Genomic DNA, 26,448 nt, shown 5'->3' on the forward strand with positions numbered 1-26,448 from the left:
ACCAGGTTCCCTTGGAGCCTCACTCTGCTGATTTACCCAGAGTCATTGGGGTGAAGCAGCTAGAAGTGATCCTTTCTCCCTTGGTAAATGATTCCTCCCAAGATCAGTTTGTCACCATCTACACCAGAATAGCTAGTACCCACTCTTCCCAAGGTCTCTATACCTGTACTACCCAAGCCCTCACACACACACACACACGCGCACACACACACATCACTTCTTTGTATAAATTTTATACAAATCTCTTCACAGGGTGTTTTTCCTAGTAAATAACAGAGATAAGATCCTTGAGATTTGGGACTATTAGGGAGTGTACCATTTTTGTATCGGTATTCTCAAGCACCTGGCATGCAGCAGGTGCTTCATAATCGCTTGTTGAGATGAATTAAATTCAACTGAATTGAATGTGCTTCTAGGATTCTGCTCTGGGAACCAATGGGTCCATAAAAGATTTCTGACCTCCTTAGCTTTCCAAACCCCGCCCAGCTCTGGCCTGAGGGCCTCTAATCACGGTCAAGCAGCTAGTGCAGCCCTAGTGAACAGCAGGTGTCACCCTTTTGCTTCCAACCAGAGTTCCCACCAGGTACTTGCCAAGCGCCCATAGCCGGGCCCGAAGAGCGCTTTCCACCCGTGGCGTAGCGGCGTGCGGCGGGGGCACGTCTAAGTGTCCCCGTCCCCACGCGCGCGGAAGGACATCCACGTGGGCTGCTGTTTTCTTCCCGAAAAGGAGGGGCACGAGAGGCCTCGCTGGCCTGGAGATGCCAGAAGAAGCCGGGAGGCGTCCTGAATGCTGAATTGGTTCTTTGCCGCCCAGCTCCCGCGCTCTTTCTCCTTCTCCTCCGTCTTCGGCCTTCGAGCCCCGGACCCAGTTTTCCGCAGCAGTGCTGAGGAGGGATCAGCGGCAGCCGCGGCCGCCGGAGCCCAGGGGCGAGCAAGAGCTGAGGCTGTTGCTGCTGCAGCAAGTGCGCCCCGACCATGACTGCAGCAGCGGCCGCGGCTGTGGCGGCCGCTGACTCTGACCCGGACCCGGACCCACAGCCGCTGCGGTACCTCGTACAACTTCACTTCGTCAATGAGGAGCAGCTCCTGGACGGCCTGCAGCCCTCCCGCTGCAACTCGAAACCCCTCCTGCTGGAAGTGCATCTTGGAGAAGAAGATGCTGACTTGATGGTGACCGATGGTAAGTCTTAGGTGCCCTGACCTTTGGCCAGAACTTGAGATCCAGGCCAGCTGTCTGGAAAGCGAGGGTCAATGTCGCCCCTGAAGTGGGGGGTGGGGAGAACAAGACTAATAGAAGGGGAGGAGGTGGGCCAAGAAAAGTGTATGAAGTGAAATAGAAATAAGTGGGGGGAGGAAGGTCTGGGCGATTCACGATAACTATTTGAAGGACTGTCATCTACAGGACAGGTTAGACTTGGTCTGCTTGGCCCCAGTGGGCAATAAGTGGAAGATGAAATCTAACAGATTTAGGATATAAGGAAAAGCTTCCTGAACAGTAAGACTGCCTTTGGAGTTAGTGGGTTCTCCATTGCTGGGTATGGGAGAATGAGAAGTGAAGGAGGGTCTTGGTAAGGAGGGCTTGGATTATCACCTGTTGGGAATGTTGGAGACAGAATTCTTATCTAGGGACAAATTGAACTAGTACATGTCTCTGAAATCCCTTCCAAGTCGGTGGATCTTTGCTGCAGTCTAGCAGAGAATGCTTTGCTCTAATTTCCTAAGAGATTTACTAAAGGAAGGAGGCTTTCTCCAAGATTCCACAAAGAAACAGAAGTGGAAGTGGATGATGACTGAGGTCCCTTTGGACTTCTAGGCACAAATTCTGAAAGAAGGTAGGCTCAAAGAAGAACACTAGAAAAGTGGAAGAAGAGAGGGGTTCAATCACATCTTTTTAAGTCCTAGGAAAGTTTGGGTAGATATCAAACTTAAGAAATCATTCTACAGCCACAACCTGGGGTTGAAGGTCAGTGAAGTATGAAAGCCTATGAAAACTGATCAGCAGGCATTTATTAAGTGTACATAACAGTGCCAGGAAGGTAAGTGAGGTTTTGCCTTCTGTGTGCCAGGCAAAGCAAGCCTCATTTGTAAAGTTCAGAAACTAGTGAAGGAGGGGATAAGTAAGAGTAGCTTGGTCCTTACTAGAGTTTTAGCCATTGTTTCTTGGATTTGCTTTGGGTTAATGTGAAATTATTTCACTGGCTAGTAGTAACCAAGAGGTAGGAAAAAACTGGGAAACGTTAGGAAAAGACTGTCCTCGGGCTATTTGGTTGTAATCTACTTTTCAATTTGGATTACATTTGAGTATCAGATATATGAAGAATTCTTTGCTAGACTGAAAAATCATTTCCTTTAAGGGCAGGGGGATGAGGAAAGATGTCTGTCCTTTTGCTTGGTTGTAGTCAACCAGGATTAGGATTATTAATAAAATCATGAGATAATAGATTTAGAATTGGAAGTGACCTAGGATTATTCGGTATATCCCCTTCCTTCCTATTCTTTAAAGCAAATGAAGAAACTAAAGCACAGAGCAGTTAAGTGACTTGTCTCAAAATTATACAGGTAGCATTAGCAGAGCCAGGATTAAATCCTAGTTGACTTTTCCATCAAGACAATATCATCATATTATGCAAACCTAATTTCACTCTTGGAAAAGTTTACTAGTCAGTCAATGGAATACCATAGATAAATTTGTCTTAATGTCAGCAAAACATTAATAAAGTTAATCATTCCATCCTTATGGATAAGCTGTAGAAGTGAAGGTAGAAGTTAGATGAATTCAGAATTGGTAAAGGAAGGGCTAAATGACCCATTTTCCAAAAAATGGTATTTATCCATATCCTAGTGTCATCTTGAAAAGAAAGCTCATGTAAGTATTCAGCAATCTGTCTTTGGCCTGAACCATTTGATGTTTTGGTCAGGATTTGAATGTAAGCATTGATGTCTGATGGATTTATCGAATTTGCAGCAACTTCTTTATAAACTTCTTTATAAATCTGGCCCATGATAATACCCAGGATTTCCTAGAAAATCTTAGAATTTGACTCTTATCATTCCCTAGAAAAACCCTCAACTCCAGGTAAGCCATCAGACCAACAAAATATTAAATATAAGAGAGTTCTTAGGAAATTTGACAGAAAACCCCAAGAAGTTGAACCTGAATGAATAAACAATCAAAACAACTTTGCAACTTTTCCGGAAGCTCAGTCAGAATAATAATGGATGAATACCATCCATAATTATCAAGAAGCAATGAGTTCTACCACCACATTTTTCTATTTGTTGAACCTAGAAGCATCCCTTGACTTCAAAGAGTATACATTCACTAGCATGATTTACTACATTATAATTAAGTAACTGTAAAGTTGTTTCAAGAGGGAGAAAGATTTCTGGGGTGAAGAGAGGCAGTAGAAAGGGTATCCGGAACTTACCTCTTTTCAACAATGATTCAAGGCAGTTTCAATAGACTTGGGATAGAAAATGCCATTTGCATCCATTGAGAGAACTACGAGTTTGAACATGGATCAAAGCATGGTATTTATCTGTTTGTTTTTTCTTATGTTTTTCCCCCTTGGGTCTGATTTTTCTTGCATAACATGACAAATATGGAAATATTTTTAAATATTGCACATATTTAACTATATCAAATTGTTTTCTGTCTTCAGGGTAAAGGGAGGTAAGGAAGGAAGAAAAATTTAGAACACAAAGTTTTACAAAAATGAATATTATTTGGAAAAATAAAATATGAGTGGGGGAAAAAAAGAAAGGGTATCAGGAAAGAACTAGTTAAGGATGTGGCATTTGAGATGTGCTTTGCAGAAAGTGAGGGATGCTATCTTGAGATAGAGAGGAAATCCATGTAAAATTTGGGGGACCATCTGAAAAAGCACTAAGTCAAAAAAAGGAACTTTTAGTAACTCAGCTTGATGGGGGGGGTAGAAGAACCTATGGAAGGGAATAATGTGAAATATTTCCAGATTACTTGATTTTCTGATCCCCTTAATTGGTCCTCTACCTATCTGAAAAGCTACCTGCTCTGACTTTTCTAAATTAAATGCTACCCTCACTCCTCTGGATCAAAAAGGTATTTCAAATTGCTTTCTGCTACCATTGCTAAAATTGCTAAACAATTTCCAAGTGGGGTAGAAGGTGCAATGTAATGGAAATATGGAGAAATGGATATAGGAAATAACTTCTTCATGCCTTTCCTGGTATCTAGATAAGATAAAGCAGGAGGAAAGGTCAGGGGAAGGAGGAGAGATACAAAAAGGAAAGAGTAGGAAATCATGAACCAAATAAATCTCCACTGTGTTCATTGGGAAACCTCATAATGAAAAGAGTAACCTTATAAGAAATACCTTAAGAAACTTCTACATGACTAGGAACATTTAGACTTAATTAGGAAACCTAGGTTCCAGTCTTCATACAACTTTGGCAAAGTCAGTGTAATTCTCTGAACCTCAAAGTGGAAAGATTGGAATAAACTATAGAGCCATAGATTTAGAGCTCCAAAGGATATACAGATAATTGTTCTTTAGTCATTTTTCAAATTCAAGAATATACTAGTTTTCTATCACTATCTATTTGGGATTCATTGATCTTTTCCATCATTAGAAAATTAACCTAATAACTTTTCCCAATATAATCATAAATCATTAGTTTCAGAAGGATTTTAATAATAATTTAATCCATCCTTTTCATTTTGCAGTTGAGGAAACAGACTTGGAGAAAAAAAAGTTTCCTAGATTATGGAACTAAAAATAGTCTCTAGATAATATTTAGGTGGCAGATCTTAGAGATGTGAACACAGTTCCACTTAGTATTTGGAACTTAATCAAGTATTCTTAAATGAATTGGGTTTGTGTTGAGCTACTGAAAACATCCTCTTCATGACCAACAGAACATATTTTTGAGACTGGTCTTGTCAATGGAACTTATTGGTATGATTTTTTTTTCTTTAACTGTGAGAATGAAATTAAATTAGCTTTCAGGCCTCAATTAATAAATGATTTTTTTTACATTCCCCCCAAAAAAATATTCTCCTAGGAAGAATGTTGTTAACCTTTGTAAGAGTATATCTAAAGTGTAGACTATTGGTGTAGATGATATGCTTTTTTTTTTCTCTTATAAAGTGGCACAGGAAGCATAACTCCAGAGGGATGTAGAAGGGAGAATGTGACAAAAATAGAATGTCTCTACATAGAGTAAGGCATATAGAAGAAGAATGTAGTGAAACTAAACAATAACTCTATGCACGCCCATTTTTGATGCAGCACCTTCTGAAGCCCATTTTCTTCCTCCTAGATTGTTCATGATAACTCATCAGTTCCAGAGGTCTACCATAAACTCATATTTTGATGCTTTAGAGTGTGGTAGTGACTGAAATTTCAAAAGCAATACCAGTAGAGTGGGAGCTCTTTCAGATCCCATTAAGCAGAAAAGGTTTCAAATAGGGGTCAGTGATAGAGTTCATTCTCTGTTATTTAAGTATTTTCTGGCTAATTTCAGAGAGAACTACTTGGGAGAAAAGGAGGAGAATTAGAAATGTCCTGGTCTAAGAGGTAGTACTTGAGTTGTGCTTTGAAAGAAGATGGTTTTGCCACCTGCCTACTTTGCCACCAATTTGCCACCACCTGATGGGCCACTCAGGGTTAATCCTTTGGACATAGTAACTCCTAAAGACCATATCAATAAAGAAATGAAGAAGGGTAGGAATCTGCATCATTAGGAGTGTCTGAACTGAGAAAAACCACAGGATATCAAAAGAATGAATTAAAATGTAGTAGTACCTAAATTTGCCTTATTTTAGAATTAACATCATTATCAACAAATAGCTCGTATTTATATAGCACTTATTATGTGTCAGGTACTGTGCTAAGCACTTTCACAAATATTATCTCAGCTGATCTTCAAAACAGTCCTGGAAGATAGGTATTATTATTATCTCTGCTTTAAAATTGAGGAAATTGAGTTAGACAAAGGTCAAATAAATGAACTGCTCCACAGATTGCAAGTCTCTGAGACTGGATTTCAACTTGACTTGCTGAATCTAGACTCAACATTCTATTCACCACCTAGTTGCTGTCACCTTTCTGTGAATAGTTTAGTGTAACTGCCCATTTTGAGGGAAGAGGAAAACATTTTCAAAACTTTAACTTGAATGATTTGTTTCATGAATCTTAATAAAATTTTGACATGTATAAGATGGAAGGAGGAACAATATTATTGGGAATCTAACCATAAGTAATATTGCCAAAAACTGTACTAATGCATTGTAGGAAATTACAAACCTCATAATGACATCTTTATCTCTAAAATATGCCATATTAAGCTGTTATTAGATTTTGTGGATTGTTTTATTATGTTTAGAATATTTTATCATCAATTTTAAATCCCCTAAAGTTTTTTTTGAGGTTCTGAGAAATTACTTTAAATTCCCATATGTTTATGTATATTTATATATACATATATAAATACAAACACATACATATATATATATATATATATATATATATATATATATATATATATATATATATATATATATATATCTGTGTGTGTGTGTGTGTGTGCGCGCGCGCGTGTGTGTAGGCATGCAATTTGTCCAGATCTGTTACTTTTATGATACTGGAAATTCCAGGTGTGATATATTTTATCCAGGTCTGTGATTTTTATGATGCTAGAAATTCCTGGTGTGGAAAGCCCATCTCCAAAGAAATATCAGTAATATCTATAATTCAGTCTCCTGAAGTTCCTGGAGGAATCCTGATATTTTTGAGATTGTGGAGTCATCAGTGTAGATATCTTTTATATTGAAAATACCAATCTTCGAAGTATTTGAAGGACCAATAAACTTTTTAAAAAATAACTTTACAGATAAACTTTATTTGCTTAAAAGGGTTTTAAAACCTTTGAAAATTTGACTGGCTTTAAGAAAGTATCCAAATTACTGATAACTTCCTCTAGTGCTTTAAGATTCACAAAACACTTTGCATACCCTGACTTTTTTGGAGTGAGATGAGGAGACAACATCAATACAGTAGAGGCTCAAATCCTGCTTCTTGAACACATTACCTGCATGAGCTTGAGCAAGTCAGTGAAACTAGGTAGTTCCTTAAATGAGATTTCCCCCAAGTCTCAATCTGATACAAATGGGTATTATAACTATTGTTATGCCCATTTGACATATCCTATATATGTAATATGAGATGTTACATATGTAACCTTTTATGTTACATATATAAGAGGTTACAAAGGTAACCTAAGAAGTTACAAGAGACTTGCCTGTGGTCACATAGTCATTAAATGTATCAATCAACAACCAGATCTCTTGTATAGAGGAGGTCATATGGTAAGGTAAAAAATGATCAGGGGTCATATCCAGTCTCTGATGCTTATTGCCCTTGTGACTTCCCTGAGTCTCATTTACCTCATCTGTAAAAGGAAGGGGTTAGACCAAATGGCATCTGAAGTATCTTTCAGCATGGATCTAATATCCTATAACTTTTCTTATTTGTATTCTTAACTGTGTTACTTTTTCTTGAGGGAAAAGAAAATCTTTTAATTAAATTACAAGAATATAATGAATGAAGGAAACTCATAGATAATAAAGTGTATTTACTGATCTCAATAGTAGATTCCAGGAGATGTCAAGGATTGTATTCTTCTAGTTGACAATAGTCATTTAGGTGGGTGTGAGGGGAAAATATCTTTTCTTGACATTACTATTAGAGAATAAGTGTGATGTGGTAACCCTGAACTTAGGAAGTCAGAATATTTTGCCCTACCACTTACTAAGTAACTGGGGCAATTTGATTGGCATGTCTTTGTGTCTTGAGATTATTTTACTTGTTTTGTTTTTCTCCTCCCCATAAAATGGGGTCAACAATACCTGATATAACTCATATGGATGTTTTGTTAATTAGTTCTATGAAAAATGGAAAGGGAAAGTGTTCTGGAAACCGTATAGTGTTATGCAAATGCAACGAATTAATAGCAGATTTCTGCTGAAGCTTCTTCAGATGCCTCATTAAGGGGCAAAGGTGCCCCTGTGTTCTTGAAGGATGTGCTAGCTGAGGGACAGCTCTGTCAAGGTCTGCCAGTCTTGAAAAATTTTATGAGTTTGAAGTTTGGCAATGTCTGTTATCTGAAGAGCAGCTGAGTTAAACTGGAGAGGCTCATCACCCAAAGGTGATAAAACATGCAGCATGAAAGTTACTTTTGAGTCATTCTTTTAAGATAAGCAATTGATTAGCTATTCAGGAAAAGCAGTATGATATGAGGCAAGGCCCTTTGAGAGGGGAGACATATTGAATGCCCCAAAGCTCCATGCTTTGAGATTTAGGTGTAAGGGAAGAAGTAAAAAGAGAAACTCTAATATGTGGGGGAAAGACTCTGGAGTACTACAAGGTCACTGCTAGGGACCTGGACCTTGCTTTCTAAGAGTTTGGAATGGAACAGTCAGGACCTGGTCTGGGAAAAAGTTCAGAAAGAACCATCAGGAAGTGGAATCTTCCTTAAAAAAAAAAAAAAAAAAAAAAAAAAAAAAAAAAAAAAAAAAAAAAAAAAACATTTTCTTGTTAACTAGGGGCTGAAGGTCTCTTATTTTTATTGCTATGACCCTCTAAATTTGAATGTTCTGAGGCCAAGCCTTGTTTTCCCATCATAAACATTTATCAAGTATCTACTATGTTTCATGTACTGTGCTAAGTATTGGGGATACCAAAAGGCAAAAGATATCCTCTGACCTCAAGGAGCTTACAATCTAAGGAGGGAGACTACATGCACACACACTTCTACAAAGCAAGTTATATACAAGATAAATGGGAAATAATTAACAGGAAGCACTGGAATTAAGAGGAATTAGGGAAGGCTTCCAGTAAAAGATGGAATTTTTTTTGAATCTTGAAGGAAACTAGGGAGGCCATTCTAAGAATGGGAGAAGGTTAGTAAAAATGCCTGGAGCTGAGTGATGGTGAGATGTTCATGGAAGAACCAGGAAGCCAGAGAGTGTGTGTTAAGTGAATTGTAAAAAGACGGGAAAAGTAGAAGGGAGCCAGGTTATGAAAGGCTTTGAATGCTTTAAAAAAAAAAAAAGGCATTTTGTATTTGATACTGATGGTAATAAGAAGCCATCAGAGTTTATTGGGTATGGAGAATGACATGGTCAAACTTTTTTTTTTTAAATCATGTAAGTGGTTACATGGAGGATGGATTATAGTCTGGAGATACTTAAGGCAAGGAGGACAGTGGAAAAATATTGTATTAATCCAAATTATGGGGGTTTTTTGGGGGGGAGAGACAGGATAGTCTTTATTATTTATTTAGTATTTCTTTCAATTATTTAACAGCATTCTTCTGAGAAGAGGTCTATTGGCTTCATCAGACTGCTGGAGTTGGGCATGAGTGACCCCAATTCTAGAACCTTAGAGGTAAAGGAGAGGAGAATCTTAGGCTGGTAACTGCCTTATTTTCCCAGCCTTCCTTAATGTATTCTGACTGGCCTTTATCTTATAGTCCTTTTTTCCCCATGGATGCTGAAAATGTTGCACCTACCTTGAGTTGTAAGATTGAAAATATTGAGTCATACTTGAAGAGGAAGAAGAGTAAGAAGTTATTTTAATCGATGTAAATAAATATTGTTATTTAAATGTAGATTTTAAATTAACTGCTTTACTTCTTCACTAAGTGTAGGAGAGAGGTTGGAGCATGTGCATGAGTGTGTGTGTGTGTGTGTGTGTGTGTGTGTGTGTGTAAAGACGGAGACAAAGAGAAAGATGGCAAATGCCCTGATTGAGATATTGAAGACTAAAAAGAAAAAAATGGGGATAACAAAGGGAAAACTGATTAATCAAAAAGACAAGCATGCATAAATAATCTCTCACTGTAAAGGTTACTTGTCAAGTCTGACATTGATTTTGTGATTAATGCATAACAAGGATGATAGTTTTCTGTCCTAGAAGTCACGCTTGACAGAGAACAACATGCTAAAGAATAGTTAGGAAGTATTTGATCTTCTCTCCAGCCCTTTTTTTTCTCCAGGCCTCCTTCTCCATACCTGCAAAAAACCTTTGACCTATGTGACCAACCTTTGACCTGTGTGACCATGCTACTCCTGTGATTCTCTTTTGTTGTACTAGTTGTTGAGCCATGTCTTTGTCCATGGGAGTTTCTTTGGCAAAGGTACTAGAGTGGTTTGTCATTTGTTTCTCCAATGTTTCCCCATTTTACAGATGAGGAACTGAGGTAAATAGGGCTTAAATGATTTGACCAGGGTCACACAGATGCAAATGTCTGAGGCTGAATTTGAATTCAGATCTTCCCAACTTCAGGCCTGATCCACTATACCACTTAGCTGCCTACTTCTCTTACCTTCAGGATAAAATAGCAGTTTCTCATGCTGAGAAAAAACTTTCACTCTAGTATATCTCCTCAGGTGTATTTCCCATTATTTTCCTTCACATACTCTTCATTCTAGCCAAATCGCTGTGCCAAGTTTTTACCAAATACAGCATTTCACTCTGTGCCTTCATATAAGTGATCTTTTAGAATGCTTATGGTTCAGTTCAGGTGTCACTTCCTACATGAAACATATCCTGGTCTTAGTTATTAGTTGCTAGTTGCTTGCTTTCTTCTCAAATTAATTTATCCTTATGTAACAGCCGCTCTGTACGGACTCACTACACAAACAAGCACCAGCAGTGGCAGGTTGGATCCCCAGTGGGACAGTTGTTACTACTTTCAGAATTCTAGATCTAATCCTATAAGTAGTTGGCCTCCTAACCTATAGCACACTAGCCTACACTGATATGCTTCCCCTTAATTAATAAACCAGTAGACTTAGTTCTTTAGCAAAGTCATTTAATAAAAGATAAAGTAAACAGTACTTTAAGGAAAAATCATTTCCCCCCTTAAAAACACCTGGGCGCATTTTTTCCCCAACAAGTAGACTTAATAGAGGTAGGGAGTTAGAATGTGCATCATCTTAAATGACAATGTTAGTCAAGCCAACATACAAAGGATTCGTATGGCCAAGGCAACTCTAGATTAGCTTAGCATCAATGTCCCTTCCTTCTCTGGAAAGTCTCATGAAGTTCAGTGTGTGACAGAGTAGAGACAGACAGATTTGTAGCTCCACTGAGCTGTCTCTTTGAAGGAAAATTTCTTGGTGGTGGAGCCAGATACATCTTTTGGGGCTTGCTCTTTGATGACAACTGCAGTTTTTTCAACATTTTCAAATGCTAACTTGGCTAGATGGTACTTAGCTCTTTCAACATAGACAACAACCCTTGAACTAGATTTGGCAGAAGCCTCTTTGTGCATCAGATCTGAGCTTTGTTACCTGTTGGCATAAGATAAGAGAGAGCTGGGCTCCTATTTGTTAACTCTTCCTAGCTAAGAGTAATTCTTTTTAGGAAGACACTCTACCATGTGTGATCCATCACCATGCAAACATCCCAGTCTCTGGTTGAAGCTTTATATAGATGAAAGGTGAAAGACAGAAGTATAAATATAGTCTGTGCTCTAGAAGTAAGTCCGGTGTCTTTATTATTTTTTTTTAATAACAGCTTTTAATTTTCAAAATACATGCAAAGATAATTTTCAACATTCACTCTTGCAAAACCTTGTTCCAATTTTTTCTCCCTCCTTTCCCCTTCCCCCTCCCCTAGACAGCCCGTAATCCAATATAGGTTAAATGTGCAATTCTTCTAAACATATTTCCACATTTATCATGTGCACAAGAAAAATCAGATCAAAAAGGAGAAAAAAAGTGAGAGGGGGAAAAACAAGTAAACAACAACAAAAAGGTGAAAATACTATTCCGTGGTCTACATTCAGTTCCCATAGTCTTCTTTATGGATACAGACGACTCTCTCCATCATAAGTCTATTGGAATTGGCCTGAATCATCTCATTGTTGAAAAGAGCCACATCCATCACAGTTGATCATCACATAGTGTTGTTGCTATGTACAGTGTTCTCTTAGCATCAGTTCATGTAAGTATCTCCAGGTTTTTCTGAAATCACTTTTCTGATTGTTATAGAACAATAATATTCTATTACATTCATATACCATAAAACTTATTCAGTCATACCCCAACTTATGGGCATCCATTTAGTTTCCAGTTCCTTGCCACTACAAAAAAAAAAAAAAGGATGCTATAAACATTTTTGCACATGTTGGTCCTTGTTGTGATCTAGTTCAGATGGATCTGAATCGGTCCCTGTTCGGGCGCCAAAATGTGGTGAGCTTTTTCTTCTCAAAACACAGCCAGGTGATCAAAGTTCAGATCTTTTATTATCTCCAATATAGCCCGGTTAGCTTAGAGGCCTATCTCTCTGCTTGGTTCCAAGAGCTCTCTCCGAATGTCACCAAATCCAAAGGTCTGGTCCTTCAGCCTCTGCCTCTGCTTTCTTCAGCCTCCAGCCAGCTCCAACTCTTCATGTCATTCTGGTGAAATCTTGACTTGTAGCTTCTTCACTCTGAAGAACACTTCTTCTGCCACCAGCCAGCCAAGTAGAAAATATTCTGCCTTGCCTCGGAGAGAGGGCTTCTGGCGTAACTCTACTGAAATCTGACCGAGAGCTTCTGTCTGTTTCTTTTATCCAAGAGGGAGGAATTGTGGGATACAAGAGAGAGGGATTATGGGTTTTCTCCCATAGTGCTCTCTGGCCCAACGAGCTTCAAGGGAGGTGTGAACTCATTGAACTCCAATGAGTAAAGGTATGAACACAAGCCTTGTATTAATTAGTTCTACTTAGTACCTTGTTTCAGGTTCTGCCCAAAACATCTTCTTGTAAGATTAGATCAACTCTAATTAGTTAGCAGTTAGTAAGGATTCCAACAGGTCCTTTTTCCTTTTTTTGTCATTTTGGAATACAGACCCAGCAGAAACATTGATGGATCAAAGAGTATGCACACTTTGATAGTCCCTTGGGTATAGTTCCAAATTTGTCTCCAGAATGGTTGGCTCCGTTCACAACTCCACCAACAATGTATTAGTGTCTCTGTTTTCCCACATCCCTTCCAACATTTATCTTAATCTTTTCCTGTCATTTTAGCTAATCCAAGAGAAGTGTAGTGGTATCCCAGAGTTGTCTTAATTTGCACTTCTCTAATCAATGGTGATTTAGAGTATTTTTTTAAATGTAAGTCCAATATCTTACTTGTCCTTTATATGCATCTGGCTTCGGCCTCATTCAAAGTTTTGGAATGTTTCTTTTGCATCTGAAAGGCCTTCCTTTTATATTTTGTACATGTACCTACATCTTGTTCTCATTATGGGATCCAAAAAGAATGTTCTCTATGATGTAAAAGTGGGGAAACAAAGTAAAAATTAGAGAAGCCATATATTCTCCTCTACCTCCAGCAGCCTTTAAACAAATTTAATAAGCTCTATTTCTTTTTAGTAACTTATTGTCCAAAAGTAATTTTTGTGTAGGAATTTGATGGGGAAGGGGAAAACCTGAAAAGGAGTCTTCTATAGGAAAATGTTCATGTGCCTTCAAGAGCAGTAATTCTTAACCAGGATTCATGAACTCAGATGAACTAAATATATATCTTAATTTTAATAAAAGTGGTTCTTTTTGTAATTCTAATGTTTTATTTTATGCATTTAAAGTCATTATTCTGAGAAATATATTTTGAAGACAAGTCTGTAATAGATTTCGCCAAATGGCTAATGGATTCACGATACAAAAATGGTTGAGAACCCCACTTTAAGTATACAGAGGAAGACCAAAATAGGGCTAAAGAAGAAATAAATAATAGTGTGGAAAGAGCGTGGTAATTGTATTTGGAGAACCAGAACTCTTATTCTAGCTTGGCTATTTACTACATGGGTGTCCTCCAGCAAAGAGTTTCAACGTATCTTTAAAAAGAAGAGTTTCAAATATATCAGAGATATCAAACTCTCAAACTCAGGGCCTCACACAGCAGAAAGAACTGAAACCAAAATTTTAAAAATTGGGAAATGTTTAACATAATAACTAAAAATATAATTCAACAAATGTTAATTTGTGGTTTTCTAAGTGAATATGTAACTGGGGAAACCACTTCTATTTGAGTTTGACATCAGTGGGACTAGCTTATTTCCTTTTTTTTTCTTTTCCAAGTGAAAAATTTCCATGTTGGCCACATCACAAGGAAGTGAGAAAATTATACTTCAATTTACACTCAGTTCATCATTTCTTTTTCTGGAGGTGGATAGCATTTTTCCCATCATGAGTCATCTGGAATTGTCTTTATCAGAGTAATCAAGTCTTTCAGAGTTGACCATCAATACAAAATTGCTTTAACTGTACAGTTATTCCCAGATCTTCTCAATTCTATTTGTATCAGTTCATATAGGTGCCATGCTTTGTTTTGTTTTGTTTTTCTGGAACCACCCTCTTCATTTCTTATAGAACAATAATACTTCATCATAATTGTATGCCACAACTTGTTCAGCCATTCTACAATTGATGAGCATCTCTGTCTTTGTGCCTCTGTCTGTCTCTGTCTGTCTCTCTGTCTCTTTTCAGTTATGCTTTTGACAACTGTAACAGATTTGCCAATAAATAATAATAATGCTTTACATTTATATCATACACTGCAATTAAAACATACTTGCTAGGTTTTATTATAGAGAGTAAGCCTAATTCCATACATCTTTTCTTTAATTGGATTAAAACTTCCAGATAAGAAAGCACAAAAGTAATCTAAGGACTTAATGTGATTACTCTTCTGTCTCTACTGAAGATATTTGCTTTTATTGTGAGAAAAGCCACAACCTTTTCCAAAGTTAAGAATAAAAAGGACATCTCTTGAATTAAAAAGAAATGTGAAAACTTTTTCCTATGTGATTTATCATGGATATGACAACAGATTCTATTTAAAATAATGAAATTATCAATAGAAAATAGACAATTAAAGTGAAATGTGTTTCTTTTAAAACTAAGTTTCTCTGATCAGTTTTAGACAATTGATAAAATTCACAAGTCCAGTTTGAGTAAGTTACTACTGGAAAACCACTGAGGCTTATGATATTTCCATGGTCAAGTAGGAGATTATGTGAATTTATTTAATGCATAGAGCTCTGGACCTACATAGTGTTATCCATAAATTGCTTTTTTTTCCTCCTACAATACAAACACTCTGAAGATAGGGACTTTTTCAGGATTGTTTTAATATCTCTAGCATCACCGTTCAAATCACATCCTAGATTCTTACTTGCTCTGTGATTCTGAACAAGATGTTAACATATATCCCTGCCTAAGGTTCCTCATCTTAAAATGAGATAAGGCACCTATCTCCCAGAATTGTTGGAATAAATAAGATATATTAAAAAAAAAAAAACTTTGCAAACCTCAGAGTTATTTAAATAACAGATATTGTTATTCTTCTTCTTATATAGCATTTCGTCTCCTTTCTCCTTGATACTTGTAATGCACTTCCTCTCTACCTCTAACAATTAAAATCTCTAACTCTTATCAGATCTCAGCTCAAGTGCTATCTCTTATCTTTCCTGATTTCCACCTCCCCTCACTTAGCTGCTAGTGCTACCTCCATGTTATTTGATACTTATTTTGTGTTTATTTATATGTATATCTGTCATTTCCCAAAATGATGTAAGCTCTTTGAAGACAGAGAATTTTTAGTATTGTTTTTGTAGTACTAGCACAGAACAGAATAATTAATAATTGTTGATTGATTTGATATTTTTCAAATTATTTTGAACCAAGAATTAAATCACTACATGATCTAATTGTGTTTTATCATTTTAAAATATGACATTTCCACATATCTGGTTAAGTGATGGATTTGTTCAGCTTTTGTCTTCTTACTTGGCCTTTTATGGAAAAAAAGCTAATGTTCTCACATATAAAGTATAATTTTATATTATATATATATATATATACTATAATATATGTTACATATAATATAAAGTATAATATAATTCTTAATTGTGACATGGGAAATTTATATTCCTCTAAGAATTTATGCACATGTACTATTTTCTTTCATGGTGGACAATACGTTTGTACATTTTTGTTGTTGATTATAACCATTGTGTCTGAGTCTTTGTGACCCCATTTAGGATCTTCTCTGGCAAAGACACTGGAATAGTTTACCATTTACTTCTCCAGTTCATTTTATAGATGAGAAATCATAGCAAGCAGGGTTTTGTAACTTACCCAGGATCACAGCTAAGTGTCTGAAGCTGAATTTGTTATCAAAAAAACTCATCTTCTGATTCTAGGCCTATCACTCTATCCACCATGCCACCTGACTGCCCCATATCCTTATACATACAAATAGTAAATAATATAAAATTTGCATCCTTTATCTTCTCATCTCTTTGTGGAAAAACAAATGACAATACGATGATCCAAAGATGTATAATAATAATGAAGGAAAAGTAAAAGTATAGACCTGGCTATTTGGCAATTCCATGAAAAATTAATCTACTAGATCACACTATTTTTGAAGATTTTATTATTACTTTTTTCTCTGATTTAGATAAGATATAATCACTTAATGAATAATTGAATTGGTTGAAATCCCAAAGATCAGCTAGTCCAAACAATAGCTGGTTGTGCTGGTCACCATCTTCTCCATAGTATCCCGGGCTTGGTCATTGTAATTTCAAATCATTCAATTTTTTTGTTATTCTGTTTATTTAAATTGTTATACTCATTGCATCACTATATATGTTGTTTTTCTGGTTCCCATTCTTCATTTTGCACTAACTTTTTAATATATGTTTTTCATGCTTAAAGCAATATTTTAAGACTTAGTTACAGGTGTTGCCTATGAATATATTTGCCATGCTGGCAGTTCATCACACACAGAAAGGAATAAAATAAATCCATCAATAAAGATGTTATATGTGTATTTGAATGTGTATGTGTTTCTCACTTTTCAACATCTTTCTCCATTGCCTCTTCCTTCCCATTTTTATCCCTAGACCAATTACAACTCCTTCCCATTGTGTATTGCAAAATTGTGATTTTAGAAATATAAAATGTCATCTCTGTCAAACTTCATTTCACAAACTTCTATAAAACTCATTCCAAGATCCTATGTTAGATACTAATGATGCAAAAATAATCCCTTGCCCTCGAGGTGCTTATATGCTACCAGGAAGGAAAGAGCATGCATATAACCAAGTGACCACAAGCTAATTTAAGTAGGAACAGAACAATGGAAAGGGTCAGATGTAGAAGGTGATATTCTGAGCCAAGTCTTAAAGGAATTTGTTGATTCTAAGAGGTAGAGATAAGGAGAAGTTACATTTCAAATGTAGCTCATGCAAAGAGGAGGAGGCAAAAAGTGCTATGATTACAAAAAAACCCACTATTGGTTTATTGTAGATTAAGTGAATGGGGAATGATGTGAGATAAGCCTGAAGAGGTAGGTTGGAGGCTATGAAGGGATCATGTGAAATACCTAAGTATTGCAGTAGTTAGAAGGCTAAGTTTGTAGTCAGGAAAACTTAGTTGAAATTCAGAATTGATTGTCCTTCATGCTCAAAAAGAACCAAAATGATATCACTATGTCAGGATCAATGTACTGTGTTTCCCCGATAATAAGACACTGTCTTATTTTTTTTGGACAGAAAAACACCAGAGGGCTTATTTTCAGGGGAGGGCTTATTTTAATGAACATTGACAGCAATTTTAAGAAACAGGTAAATGTGAACAAAAAATAGTACCTTTATTCAATAACGATCATGTCATCTTCTTCAACAACATCGTCATAAGTGTCCATACCCTGAATTCCTTCCTGGATGTCTTGCGCCTCTATTTCCTTCAGAAGAAAGTGGACCCAATCTGTCATGTCCAGCTCTCTTTAATATAGCTCTCCTTAAATGAACATGTCTTGTCCAGGTAACCTGCTCGTAGTGCCTTGGCGACACAGCTGTCAGTAATTTTATCCCCTGACTTTTTCACCCAAGTCACGACTTCTTGCAGACAGGGCTTCACAAAGTTTCCATGCTGATTTCTTTCCATTCTATTTTCAATGTAGTCATTGACTTCCATGCGCAAATGGTCCTTGAATGGTTTGTTTATTGCAATATCAAGGGTCTGGAGATAGGCAGTCATTCCTGCAGGAATCATTATTTGATCTAGTCTTCTCTCTGCAAGGAAGTTCTTCATTTCTTTAACGCGGTGAGTGCTGGCTGAGTTCTTCTTTTATCCTCCATCATGCCCTCTGAGTTCTTTTATCCTCCAATATGCCCCTTTTATCCTCCATCATGCCCCCTCACTCCTGCTTACATACCGGGTTTTTATGTTGTCCTGCCTCAGCTCTCCTCCGCGGCACTGCTCTCAATGACGCCAGCAAGCAAATCACTGGGGAAGAACAGGATGACGCATTCACTGCTGCAGCTCTGATTGGATGCAGCTCGGAGCGTGGCGTGCGTTTCACCCGGGGGTGGGAGGGTGGCGGGGAACAGTGCATACAGAGGGTATCATAATGTAGCGTGTAGCACAGGGGATCACCTTCACTACAGTAGCAATCTCAATAGGGCTTATTTTCGGGGGAGGGCTTATTTTAGAGGAATCTTACACAGTAAGGGGAGGGCTTATTTTCGGGATAGGTCTTATTATCGGGGAAACACGGGTACTATGTGTCCAACTATGGCAGATTAGACCACTTCTCCTGGAGGTATTAGGTAGTAAACATCATCTTGAAAATTCTACTACAGGTCAGATACAAACAGTCCATATGGATATTTTGAATGGAGATGTCTCTAAATTTGACATTCTAAATCTCATGATTCTTTGAAATTACTGAAATTATGCTTTGTTCATAGAACACAAAGTCTTTTTTGATGCAAGAACACCATTTTGGGTTGTCCTGTGCCAATGTCCCTCATGTCTCACAAATGATTCCAAAGTTCTTCAGAGAGGACTTTGAGAATGTACTTTTATAGTTTCTTCTGCCCTCTTTGTGAGAACTTGCCTTGTATGAGCTCTCCACAAAGTAATCTTTTAAGCAAACTTACATTTGGCATTTGAATTATATAGCCAGCCTATGCAGTTGTGGTCTCTTCAGGAGAGTTTGAATGCTTGGCAGTTCAATTCAAAAAAGAATCCAAGTGTCTGACGCCTTATATTGCTAAGTGATCTTCAGACTCTTCCTGAGATTATTCAAACTGTCTAGGTTTGGTTGGCTCTTCTTGGAAGTTTGGCTAGAAAGTGATTGACATCTACCTAAGATGGCTTCAGCATTGATTGATAATGCTCTCTTCAGAATACTACAGAAGTGATCAGCTCATTTCTCCAGAATTATGTCCCCATTCAATGATCAGTGTGACTCTATCAATTCTATCATGCACCATAGGTCTTTGGCCTATAAATAGTCTTCAGAATATCCTTAAAGCTAAATGTATTGTTACCATCAGCATAAAATTGAATTTCATTTGGCTTCTTACTGAGCCAAGAATTCTAAGTTTTGCTTGTACCTTTTTAAAAAATGGCTTTTTATTTTCAAAATATATGAAAAGATAGTTTTCAGCATTCACCCTTGCAAAATCTTGTGTTTCAAATTTTCCCTCTCTTCCTCCCACCCCTCTCCTAAACAGCAAGTAATTCAATACATGTTAAACATGTGCAGTTCTTCTATACATTTTTCCACATTTATCATGCTGTACAAGAAAAATCAGATCAAAAAGGAAAAAGAATTGAGAGATTAAAAGCAAGTAAACAACAACAAAAAAGGTTGCACTGTACTTTTGATGGAGTTAAGCTGTGGGTTTCTTGTTTTTCATTTAGCAGCTTCTGAATTTCCCCATCATTTTCATCAAACCAGTCTTGATGTTTGAGTGGTCTAGCCCAGATGAATGAATGTAGTGCTGTACATAAAATCTTTGAAAGCTGCCCACTCCTATTTTGTTCCAACTGTTGTTGGCAACCATGTTAGCAACAAACTATTCATGTGTGCAGAAGCATTCTAATCTGGCAACGTCAAGTCTTCTGGTAGTCATCTTGCCTTGAGACTATTGCTTTTGTTGAATGTAAATGTTTAGGTTTGATAGCCTGTCTATGATCCTTCCAACACTCTGTGCCACACATAGCCTTTATCCTCTCACATCTGTCTTTTTCCTCTCCTTACAAGGACATAGTCTGTTTAAATGCCAATGTTTAGTGTTAGATACATCCACAAAGTTTTATTGTGTTTAGGTAAAGTACAAGACAGTGTTGATGGTGAGTTCACAAGATGCACAAGGCTTCAAGTAGTAAGTGACCAGTGCTAATGTTATTTCTAACTCCATTCCTTGTATTTCCTGCCATATCTTATAATCCGTGCTTATTCCAACATTAGTCACTCAGAATTATGAGCTTATCTTTTTCAGCATGTTGATGATGAATATCTCTAGATCTTCATAAAATTTTTCTTTGACCTCATCAGGATTCATCATAGTGAAAACATATGCACTGATGATAGTGACATGGTAATTTCCTGTAAGTGTTGATACAAATGCCAGGAGCTTGTCATTTATTCCTTTTGGTAAGCATAAGACTTGTTGATTAGAGTTGATTGAGAAATCTATACCAGCTTCACATCTCTTTTCATCACAGTGACCACTCTTAAAAAATATGTATCCAGCTATGATTTTGGTAAGCTGGCCTTCATATGTTAGTCTTTTTTCACTAAGAGATCCTGTATGGATGCTTAGCTGCTAAGTTCCCTTGCAATAAGAGCTGCTTACATTTCAGGTCAACTGGATTTCATATTGTGCACAGGCATGCACATATTCCATGTACTCATGATGGGTAAAATCGTCTTTACAAAAGTTTTTATACTTTTTTGTGTTTTGACTCCAGGGTGGGATCCCCACCTGTTATGGTAAGCAGGCGAAGTTTAGTTTAGGTGATGCAGACAGTTTTAAGGACCTTTTCTAGCCCCTTTTTTATACCAGGAGGTCATTTTTAAAAGGCTAAACAGACACCCAAGAGACTGCTGAATCCCACTGCTGCTTTGGTCCAAAAAGAAGATAATCCTATGCCCTGCCTCTTATATGCAGGATTGTAACTTACAGCTCCCAATGTACCCACACCTGCTGCTTTGTCACTTGGTCATCACCACAGAACTTTGAGATAGGAAAAAATGGTATGGATAGTTTTGACTTTTGACTCATGCATAAAGTGGATTTAAATGAGACAGAATTGCGTGAAGTCATCAGCCTTACTCTCTCTTCCAGAGTCATGGGAGTCAAGTGGCAAAACAAAAGTTAAGATAACTGGAGATGGTTTATATGCAGTGAATAATCTTAGTGTCTGATGTCTGACCAAGCTATAAGTTCTCCACAGCACAGCTGCCACCTTTATGACCTGTTGGAACAAATTTGTTTATATCTGTTCCATTGGGAAAATCTTCACATGTTTGGTATAGACATCCCCTCACTCATCAGTGGGTTTTGAGGCCTCTCAGTTACCTCATGTTTAGCCCATATGTTGAAATGTTTTATTTCACATGTTATGGCTTTGTGGCACTAAAAGTGGGAATTGGGCAGCAGGTTGGCATCAAAAGTAGATGATCACCCTTGAAAAAAGAGTTTGGCATTATTATACCATATGTACATTTCTTCCCTGACCACCTGTACATCCCAGTTCAGCCTCAAATACTTTATAACTACAATCTCTCTGTCTCAGTTTCCTGATGTAAAATATGTGAATAATAGCACTAACCTTCTAGGATTGTTTTGAGGACAAAGAAGATAATTTTTGTAAAGCTCTTAGCAAACCTTAAAGTGATGTAAGTATTATTATTACTATTATTATAGATAAGGAACCAAAAATTATGAAAATAAAAAATGGAACCATAGATTTAGAGCTATAGGGTTATCTTAGAAATATAATATTATCCAGCTTCCTTATTTTCATATGAGTGAATTGGGAAACAGAGAAAAGAAATTATTTAACTGAGATCACAGAGGTTGAAAGATGGCGTTTGAATTTAAACCCTCTGATTCCAAGTCTATTACCTTCAAGAATTGTTTTATTCTATTTAGCCCAGAAGACCTCAAAAACCATTGAGAGAGGGAGAGTAATAGTCTTTTCTGAAGAACAGGCAGAATAACTGAAGGGAGAGCAGGAGAATTGAACCTTCAGAAAATTAGCACCATTGAGTGGACTTGGATCAAATGTTATAGTCATTTTTTTTATGAAGAATTAATTCAGCTGGGCATTGCCTGCTGGTTGTTGTATCTCAGCGAGGTAATACAGTACAAATAGTATTCAATCCTAGTGAGCCTGAGAATCCAAGACCTTGGAGAATGCTGGAGTGGCAAAGACCTACCTATAAAACATGATCATCTTTCTAGTGATAGTAAAGTATATGCTAGGCATATACAGTGGCAAGATCTTCATTTAGAAATTGGGATATGAGAGGATCCTACCTGGACAAATTCTTCATCACTTATAAGGTCATGAAAAACAAGTGGCATTATATTAGAGCCATTCAGTCCTCTTGTCTCAACCCCCTCAGGTGATCAAGATTTCAATTACAAAAGCAGAATTTTCTTTTTTCTTTTTTAAAGTCTGAGTGAAAACTTGACCTTAAAACAAGAAAATCAATTCATATCTCTTACAGAAGGTTCATTTTAATAGCAAAATCTAATTTCTTCTTTCTTGATTTCTTTCCTCAATAAGATTATATCAGCTTATGCTTTTAAAAAGTTTGCTGCATGTATTAAGTAACGTGTCATTTAGCAAAAGTAAATTATTTGATTACCTCCCCTGAGATAGCACAGCATGGCATTTAATCTGGTTGAGGACCTTAATTTGAACTATCAGAATAGTTTTCTACAATTGAAATATATCATATCATTAACCATGACAGCCTTTCCTCCACTTTTTTTTCCAGTGCCAGTTAGTTCTCAAATCAGCTTGCAATGGCCAGATTTCCCTTCAGTCAAGTGAATTTCATAGTCATCTGGCAGAATAGAAAGATATACTTCTATGTTGGAAAAACACTGAACTCCTAAGGGGAGGAGCCAAAAGAGGTCATTCCAGTAAGATTATAATGAATGTATGGTATAGGGAGGCCATCTGATGGGGTAACTGTGAAAGGAAAAACCTGTTGTAAGACTGTTTAATTTTCTAGCAGGCAAACAGATGGAAATCAAGATGTGAGACATACTTACATTGTTATATTTTGGTAATTTTACATAAAATACACCTGCTACTTTCTCAAAGCATCTAATGATGAACAATATGAAAAGATAGAATGTTCTTAAAATATGTTCTTTCCTACCTCCTCACCTTTGTTCTTGATGCAGAAGCATGCCTTTGTCTTTCTGCTTCTTGTTCCTACCCTTTCTTTAAAGCCAAATACTCCATTAAAATATTCTTGAACATATCTGATCAATCTTCATGCAATACTTGAGTTTTAACTTTTCTCGACTACTCATCTGACTTTGTTGAATATATAAATATTTTTGTCTATCCTATGTTTCTACTGGACTGGTTATCTCTGTGAAGGTATAAAAATTTTAAACTTTATTAAAATCTGGCACAATGCTTCATATCCAATAAATACCAGAAATTTAATGAATGGAGAAAAGAAAAATGACTCATCACCACATCATGTAAATATGTATAAAATTACTCTTTGATTTTTAAAAAGGGAATTCCTTCCACACTTTATAACCAATGGGTTTAATTCATAGTATTTTAGAATTGAAAATGACCCATAAGTAAAGTGAATTCAAAATAGATTAAACAATATTTTGAATGGATCATAAAAGTCAGAGAGAAGATTGAAAGGTAGGTTTTCTATCATTAAATCTACTTCTTCCATTATATTAAATTCTTTCCCAGTCATGTCTACAATAACTCCTTCATCTTTGGCTGGGACTAAATTCTCTTATTGTTCATCTCCTCAAATATTCTTCCACGGAAAGCTCAAACTCATTATATCCAGAGTGATTATGAAATCTATCTTTAGCTAAGGGATTAGTGATACTTACTGATTAGCTCAGACTCCTTCATCCAGGAGCAGGAATATATACAAATATGACCGAGGTCTGGAATCCCACTGGAATCAGGAAAACTCTGAAATTAACTTTGTTCTCTTGGCCTAAAATAAACACATTTATAAAAGAGTCATCTCCTTTGTCTATCTCAATATAAAATGACACATCTAAGATCTGCAAGTGGCCTAAAAGCAATCATTTGCCTAGACCAAGGTGATTCTCTGTTGTTTGACAGAACTCTATTGCACCTGGCCAAAGCAGGAACCCCAGAGTTACAATGAAGTACAAAGTGTGTGTGTTTTTTGAACCATTTTTACAACATGAAAACAACTATATACAAATAAGATAGAGAATATAATTTGGAAATAATAGACAAGAGACAAGGCACTAGCATTGAAGGAGATTAAAGACTTCTTGCATAAGGTAGAACATTAGTTGAGACTTAAAGAGAGGCAGGGGAGGATGGGGGGGATGAGTGTTCCAGATTCAGAGGACAATAAAGGAGATGAAAAGTCTTATATAAGGAGGCCAGTGTCACCAAATCAGAGTAGGTTGGATAATATGAGGAAAAAAACACTGGAATGGCCAGGTAATAGACAACTTTAAAAGCCAAACAGAGTATTTTATAGTTCATTCTGGAGGTGATAGGAAACCATTTAGAATTGGTCAAATGGAGAGATGAAGTGGTCGTACTTGTACTATAGAAAGATCACTTTGATAACTGAGTAGAGGATGAACTCAAATGGGGAGAGATTACTCTTTGATTTTAAAAAGGGAGTTCCTTCCACACTTTATAACCAATGGGTTTAATTCATAGTATTTTAGAGTTGAAAATGACCCAAGCAGACCAATCAGCAAGCTATTATTGCAGTAGTCAAGGTATGAGGTAATGAAGGTCTGCAGCAGGATGAAACCAATGTCAGGGGAGAGAAGGGGGCATATATAATAGCTGTTTTGGAGATAGAAATTGCAGTGTTTCACAATAGATTGAAAATGAGTAGGGTAACACAGAGGAATGAAGGATCACATCTAAGCTGTGACGCTGGATGATTGGAAGGATGGTGGTATCCTCTACAGTAATACAGGAATTAGGAAGAAGAAAGGGTTTGGATAGGGGAAATATGTTTAGTTTTAACATATCTGTTGTGTATCTAATTTGAGATATAGACAGTTGGAATTGTAAGGTCAGCAGAGAATTTAGGTAGGATAAATAGATTTGAGAATCATCCCTAAAAAAGTTATTGAATTTATATGAGTTGAGACCATTATAATGAGACCATTAGATGAAACAGGATAAAAGGGAAAGAGAAAAGGGCCCAGGACAGAGGGATATCTGCAATTAGTAGGCATTATCTGAATGAATATGAAGCAAAAGAGACCAAGAAGTGATCTGGCAGGATAGAAGAAAACTACTCAATCAGTAGTGTCATAAAGTAATACCAAGAGGAAAGTGATTTTGATAGCCTTGAAGGCTTTAGAGAAGTCATGAGGAATGAGAAAAGGCCATTAGATTTGGCAATCATGAGGGCAGTTTCAATCAAATGATAAAATCAAAAGCCAGACTCTAGAAAATTCACAAGAAAGTAAAAGGAAATGCAGACATCTATTGTAGATAGCCTTCTCAAAGAGTTTAGACATGAAAAAGGTTCTGATAAAGGCCTCCTTTTCAAAATATATAGAGAATTGACTCTAATTTATAAGAAATCAAGCCATTCTCCAATTGATAAATGGTCAAAGGATATGAATAGACAATTCTCAGATGAAGAAATTGAAACTATTTCTAGCCATATGAAAATATGCTCCAAGTCATTAATCAGAGAAATGCAAATTAAGACAACTCTGAGACACCACTACACACCTGTCAGATTGGCTAGAATGACAGGGAAAGATAATGCGGAATGTTGGAGGGGATGTGGGAAAACAGGGACACTGATACATTGTTGGTGGAATTGTGAACACATACAGCCATTCTGGAGAGCAATTTGGAACTATGTTCAAAAAGTTATCAAACTGTGTATACCCTTTGATCCAGCAGTGTTTCTACTGGGCTTATACCCCAAAGAGATACTAAAGAAGGGAAAGGGACCTGTATGTGCCAAAATGTTTGTGGCAGCCCTGTTTGTAGTGGCTAGAAACTGGAAAATTAATGGATGCCCATCAATTGGAGAATGGTTGAGTAAACTGTGGTATATGAATGTTATGGAATATTATTTTTCTGTAAGGAATAATCAGCAGGATGAATACAGAGAGGATTGGCGAGACTTACATGAACTGATGCTAAGTGAAATGAGTAGAACCAGGAGATCATTATACCTCAATAACGATACTGTATGAGGATGTATTCTGATGGAAGTGAATTTCTTCGACAAAGAGATCTAACTCAGTTTCAATTGATCAAGGATGGACAGAAGCAGCTACACCCAAAGAACGAACACTGGGAAATGAATGTAAACTGCTTGCATTTTTGTTTTTGTTCCCAAGTTATT

At 36.9% G+C, this 26,448-nt stretch overlaps 1 protein-coding gene across 2 annotated transcripts in view; it reads left to right on the forward strand.

Moving 5' to 3' along the window:
• The first annotated feature begins 685 nt into the window (after positions 1 to 685).
• The window catches only part of LOC127555577 (histone-arginine methyltransferase CARM1-like), a 242,669-nt gene continuing 216,906 nt past the window's right edge, over positions 686 to 26,448 (forward strand). The window contains exon 1 of one of the 2 annotated variants that reach the window (XM_051987990.1): positions 686 to 1,180. In XM_051987990.1, coding sequence (XP_051843950.1) covers positions 976 to 1,180 — 205 coding nt within the window. In that variant the 5' untranslated portion in view covers positions 686 to 975. The remainder of the gene's footprint in view (positions 1,181 to 26,448) is intronic. The other variant, XM_051987980.1, reaches the window with a different exon arrangement.

Source organism: Antechinus flavipes, chromosome 1 (assembly GCF_016432865.1).
Source record: "Antechinus flavipes isolate AdamAnt ecotype Samford, QLD, Australia chromosome 1, AdamAnt_v2, whole genome shotgun sequence".
Classification (NCBI taxonomy): Eukaryota; Metazoa; Chordata; class Mammalia; order Dasyuromorphia; family Dasyuridae; genus Antechinus; species Antechinus flavipes.